Source organism: Ooceraea biroi, chromosome 7 (genome assembly GCF_003672135.1).
Source record: "Ooceraea biroi isolate clonal line C1 chromosome 7, Obir_v5.4, whole genome shotgun sequence".
Lineage (NCBI taxonomy): Eukaryota > Metazoa > Arthropoda > Insecta > Hymenoptera > Formicidae > Ooceraea > Ooceraea biroi.
In genome coordinates, this window is record NC_039512.1 from 8,001,052 (window position 1) to 8,007,570 (window position 6,519).

The following is a 6,519-nucleotide window of genomic DNA, read 5'->3' on the forward strand; positions in this document are numbered from 1 at the left end:
TAAGTATGAAAAAATCGAAATTAGTAAAAAATGCTGCTAATCTTAATAATTCTGCATGTGTTGTGATAATATAATTTGACTTTATAAAATCATACAAAGTAAATATACGGTAGAAGAAGATGAGTCTTGCTTTTTGTTTACAATTTCAGAAAATTTAAAATTGCGTCACGAGATAAATTTCGCTTAATCGATAATTTCAAGACTAATTCACAAAATGTTATAAAAATGAAGTCACAATATGAAGATAGATGTAATATTTGTCGATAATGTAGTCAATCAAATTTAGACTTATTTGTTTTAGATATGTGGATTGTCTCTTTCGAGAACAGTGTACGATAATTTTTTTCGAATGTTGTGTTCTTTATCGAAATTTAGTACTTACTCTAATAACTTTTTATCACATCGAAAGCCGTGGAAAAGGGAGTTTTATATAATTGCTCTATGCATTATTATTTTTGAAAAGATCCGTAAAAAATGGATTGAATTAATTATTGGGGACTATTATGAAACGAATTTGCGTGACGGTCTAATAAAAGGTTAGACCTTGGCTTGATTCTCTATAATCAAGACCATGGAGAAACCTCGTTAGACCTGTTCCATTCGACTTTTGGTAAAGTTATATACTGAGAAAAATTTCCATCGGATAAATCGATTAAACAGTGTATCCGATTGTTACTCTTGTTTTCCGATTAAATGATGGATATATCCGATTACCTTCATCAGATATATCCGATCATTTTCTTTGTCTTTTATACAATTTAGTCAGATATATCCGTTTGTTACTATTTAATTGGATTATCCGATTAGATAGGCCATGATATTTTTCTCAGTGTATGAGTGTTGCAAAACGCGCAACTAAAATGCGCCCTGCGCGTGTTGTTACGCACATCTGGTTGTGTGAATCATCTCGAATTGTGTAATCGAAATTATCAGCTTTACACGTTCGGAAAGAGAGATATAAATACTTTGTGTTAAAATGTAAATAACATAGCAATGTATGTCCACATTTCGCCATGCGTCACGCCATTGGTCCTAGCACAGTATATCGTAATAAATTCGTGAAAGGCAACAAGTATCGCCGCTGGAATGATTGGTAGTTTAGATTCAGAGATGAACGAGGAAAGCACTTCAGGAAGCTAACGTGTCGCACGATCTCCATTCTTAAACGACGACGCGCAGAACGTTGTTAAGCGTTTATGTGACTGACTAATAAAAATTGTGCAGAAGGACTAGTGTTACCCATTTTTGCTATTCGACCATCCGGACGCTGTCTCCAGCTGAACTGACGAGCACACCGTTAACAATAAACCGACTTATTAACAAACAATGGTGAAACAAATGGTAGCTTACGTTAGCACATTAGTATTGCTGCTAATAACGGATTCGTACAGTTTTGTACAGTTTGAGCATACCTATTCTGCGCTGAAACAATGTACATCAAATATAGAAAATTATTTTGACAAGTGGGCAGATCCAAAAGACACCTCAGAAATTAATTATTATAACGAACATCATTCTATACATCAGGAAGTATTTTATCCTATCAATTTACCATTATTACCCATACTTTTTGCTCGGTCAGAATATCTGCCAAATGGACAATGCAAGGAAGATTCACGACTGTTCTTCAACGAGTTACTAAATGAAACTTTGTGGGCCGTGCAAAGTAAGTACGTCTGAAATATAAAAGTAAGGTTTGTCTCAATAAATAGTTATTAATAATATCAAAACATAATCTTTCAGAAAATTTCGGAGAAAGGTCTTTTATCAGGGAAAACTATTTAAGCATTTTTATAATATAACTCTTATATTAAAAATATTTGAGATATTTAAGCGTTTCGTGAAACTTTACATTTTTAGTGTTCGATTCTTCATCAAAATATCCAGATGGGATATTGTACGGTAATACGAGGCATTTAGGTAATTTTGATGGATGTTACAATTTGCAAGTTGATGTTAGAGAAAATAGCGGCAACGATAAAATTACTGGTAGATATTGTTTAGTCGATCTTCAGTATCAAAGGAAAAATGCATCAGTGTCTCGTAACATTGTTCGTAAGCCATTTATATCAGATTTCGATCCAAAAGGAACTTTCTGGGATGCGATAGAGGTATATGTTAGCATGTGTGTGTGTGAACTATCTACCTAATATAATTTTGATAGGTATTGCAAATATATAGGTAACTGAAACAAGTTTTTATTTTGTTTGATACAATTGTGTAATGGTATGTATAGGAACAAGGAAACCTTTATCGCATTCGTCGCTATTTTCTGCAATTAGCTCTCTGCGTACCATCAGCTTGTAGTGCAGAAGACGTGGAAACAGTGCTAAAGAGCTCTATAGAAAAGATCAATAAGAACAATAACATCGAGATACAGATAACAGTTAACAAAAATTTTTGCCAAGCGGCTGTAGACGCACCTAATTCTGTTGCTGGAGCAATAATTTATTGGTAATGCTGATATTAATAAAAAGTTCAAATAAACAGAATTTTCTCACTCAGACTTTATATTAATTGTTCATTGCTTTTACATTATATTTTACAACATCCGAAATTCTTCGAAACAAAAATATTTTATTAAAATATTAAATTGATTAATTTATTAAATATTAAATTGAAACGTAATTTACTAAAAAGAATTTCTAAGTCAGTTGCTGTACATAAATAATCTTAATTTTGAAATTTATAAAAAATTTATAAATGTGGAAATGTCCTAAATTTTATCAAGATTTATATAATTTATATAATTTGTACTCTATGAAATTCTTAAATATGCATGTATACGTCGCTTTGATAACTTCTGTTTTTAGCATTTTAACGATGAGCTTGCTAATTTTAATAATCGTTGCAACTTGGTTTGACAATGAATTGAAAAGTAATGAATCAAGTATATCAGGATTTCGAAAGACTATACTTTGCTTCTCAGCTCGGAGAAATTGGAAAAATATTTTTCAACATAATTACTTTGATCCAGGGATGGATAGCATACATCTATTGCGATTTATCTTTACAGTTCTTGTAATATTTGTACATTTTACACTAGAATACATTGCTATTCCGACGAATAATTTCTCCGATATTGAAAAAGTAAGTGTTTTGTAATTTTATTTATAATATAGATAACGATATAGACAGTTCTTAAAATTAATAACATTTTAATGTGCTACGTGTTATTATTAATTTGTTTTACGTTCTATGTTCTATAGCATAGTAGCTGAAAACCTAAGTGAAGCTTGAAGCAGTTGCATGTAATATGTTGTGCCAAAATTATGCTTCTCATGTTACGAAGTCAATATCAGTTTTAACACTTATATTTAATTAATTGTAGTTTTAATTGATACAAATAGAAAGTTTTAATTGATACAAATAGAAAGTTGCAATAATACGCACATTTCGATTTTCATCGACTTGTAACGTACAAGAATCAGTTGTAAAAACATTCAACAAATAATATAAAATGATTGATTATTACTATTTGTTTAATGGTCTTTTGTAGATAATGTTCGATTAACTAAATATCAACCTCTATATCCAGGTTTTCCGCTGTTATTGAACTCATTTTTGCGACATTTGTCCAATTCTCTCTCTCTTTTTCATTGATGTTGTCAGTTCTTTTATTTTCAATTATGTCTTTTGCCGTTGTATTAAGTCAGTTTTGGACGTTTTGTATTTGTGTTCTATAAGTAGAGTGTGATACAAAATTCGCTGAAATTTACATGAACATTTGTATGCATGACATTTCAAAGTTTTTTTTTTCAACTTGTTTTGTTCTCACTCTTTTTGGTAATGATTAGCTGATCATAATCTATGTTCCAAAAGAAAGAAATATTGTTTACACTTTCTTCGTACAGTACTGTAGATTTATTGTAGATTGAGTAACATACAGTTTAAGAAAAAGCTGTAGATCACGAGAAAGAATTAACTATGGCGTTCAATTTAATAGCTATTCAGTTAAATTCGGTTGTAACACGAATTTAACTGAGCCTTAACATGCACTTACTTCTTTATAATACATTTTAAAAAGATAGTTTTAACTCATTCTAGAATATTTTTATAGGCTATAAGCACGCCAATGGGTATTTTTGTTGCAAATTCATTTTTGATAGCAGATATATTCTTTGCCATATCTGCTGTTTTAGTCACATATCAGTTACTAAAGAACCTAGATCGAAAGAAAAAACTCAATTTTTTCAACAATGTATTATCTAGATATTTCAGGTAACATGACAGCAATTTTAATGTTTTCGTTGGTGCATGTGTGTTTATGTACATACATAATGTATATACATAGAGTACATTGTATTTCACAACCTTAATTATTGTAAATTTTTATATAAAATACTTCACATTACATCAATTTTTGTTTTATTTATATTGGCAGATTAACGCCGTCTTACATGGCAGTAATCTTTTTTCATTCTTGGATCTTGCCACTTCTTGGTTCAGGACCTTTTTGGAAGCATGAAATCGAACAAGAAAGCATACGATGTGCTACTAATTGGTGGACGAATCTGTTATACATCAATAATTATGTAAAGTCGACAGAAATTGTAAGGAATATGTGTTTAAATTAGTTAATGTATTATTATATGCGAAATAATTGTTAAAGTTATTTATACAGGTATATCTTAATTGTGTTCATCTATTTTAGTGTATGTTTCAATCATATTATTTATCTGTCAATTTTCAATTTTTCATTCTTAACCAATTTATAATTTATGCATTCTGGCGCATGTCGCGTAAAATCGGATATTTCTTCCTCGGAACGCTAACGATTGTTAGTTGCTTGATACCAGTTATTGCAGCATATTTTTATGGTGCAGTACCTGTCTTGATGATACTACAGTAAGTTATTATGTCATATTTATTAGTTTCACATTAAGTTATGCAGTGTTTTAATATGAAACATATTTTTTACACGTTTTATTTAGAGACAGAATGTATACTACATCTGTATGCAGCAAATGCTAAATATATAGTTATTTTCTGCAAAATATTGAGTCACTTTAACTTTTTCAGGGCGCATAAGCTAGAAGATGTACCTTATTATTTACAATATTACATAAAAACACATATGCGTGCACCTGGAAATCTCATTGGTGTAATCGCTGGTGCAATACTTTATGATCATGGAAGAATAAAATGGCGACTGTCAAAAGTACTTGCATTGTTCTGGTATTTACTATATGTTTTCAACTCAGTCAACATGTGGAAACCTATAGCACTTTATATTTTGCAGTTCTGGTCACACATACTGGTGGTACCATTGCCATTGATTGTACTCGGTGCTTTTTACCTGTGGTCACGCAAAATTTTTATACCATATGGTAATTGGTCAATTTTTGAAAATGCATTTTATGCATTTTGGTTTAAATTGATACCTGCGTTGTGTGTCTGCACTACGATAGTTGTACTATCTACTGGTAGCCAATTAGGTATGATATACTAAAATGAATCAATAATTAATGATGAAAATGTTGCGTAACCTACTTTCATTTAATCATGCCACATTTATAGTAAAGAAATAAATTAAATAAATATAGTCTCAATAATCATAATTTTGAATCAATTTATCAAGATAATAGTGAATTCACATTAAGTCAAAACTAAGAAAGAATGAAAAAAATGTATTTTATGTTCTTAAAAGTGAAAGTGCATTTCTTGTGTAAATGCTTACGTTACAAATTTTTCTCAAGTTAAATATTTATGCCAAGATGTTCTTCTTTTTCGTTATATAATATGTGCATTTTGCGTTTTCTCTCTGACAGAATTGTATTATAATTTTTTTACTCCTCGCTGGGCTCAACCATTGGCAGTATTGACTTACGGAGTCTATCTCATCGCTGATACATTCCACGCTTTTCACATTGGACAAACCAGAAGCACCAAAATGTATTCCTCTTTTAATATAGTATGTATATGCAAATTATCTTACATGATTTATCACAGTATTTATTAATTGTATTCTTTCTGCTATATCTTTAAATAATCTTATAAAAGCTGTATTTATTTTTGATAGAATTTGTTTCTTTTTGTCTAGATATGGGAAAGTATACCGAATATGATTACATCCTTTTTGATCGCTTTGTTCATTGCGATATGCATCGAGATGCCATGTAGACAACTGGCAAAACAGTTCTACTCTTCGAAGAAGTAATAATACTGATAAAAGGTAGTAATAATAAATAAAATTTTAAAAATAAACATTGCTTTGTCTTTTTTTTTATTTGATTGTCAGAACCCACCTGTATTGTTATAATGGAATAGTATAAGAAAGGAAAGAAGGCAAAAATGTCTACAAATTTTTGTGGGGTGGCAGTATAATAATGTACTTTAATTACGTTATTTACAAGAATCCACAAAAATGTTCTTTGAGTTTGATGAACTTGAAAAATGGTGTAATGTAGATCAAAGTAATGGAGACGTAATTTTTTTAAGTGTTCATACGCATGGTGGTTAGGAGATAAAATACTACTTTGAAAAAATTCATTTCTTGTTTTTCATTCCGAAATAAAT

At 30.2% G+C, this 6,519-nt stretch overlaps 1 protein-coding gene across 1 annotated transcript; it reads left to right on the forward strand.

The window, feature by feature from the left end:
* The first annotated feature begins 830 nt into the window (after positions 1 to 830).
* Positions 831 to 6,207, forward strand: LOC105282426 (nose resistant to fluoxetine protein 6-like). Its single transcript, XM_026971072.1, has 11 exons — positions 831 to 1,666; positions 1,861 to 2,111; positions 2,237 to 2,454; positions 2,814 to 3,090; positions 4,061 to 4,221; positions 4,385 to 4,553; positions 4,655 to 4,848; positions 5,023 to 5,161; positions 5,243 to 5,438; positions 5,772 to 5,914; positions 6,044 to 6,207. The coding sequence occupies exons 1-11, from the start codon at positions 1,327 to 1,329 to the stop codon at positions 6,158 to 6,160; spliced, it is 2,205 nt and encodes a 734-aa protein (XP_026826873.1). The 5' UTR covers positions 831 to 1,326; the 3' UTR covers positions 6,161 to 6,207.
* The last annotated feature ends 312 nt before the right edge of the window (positions 6,208 to 6,519 follow it).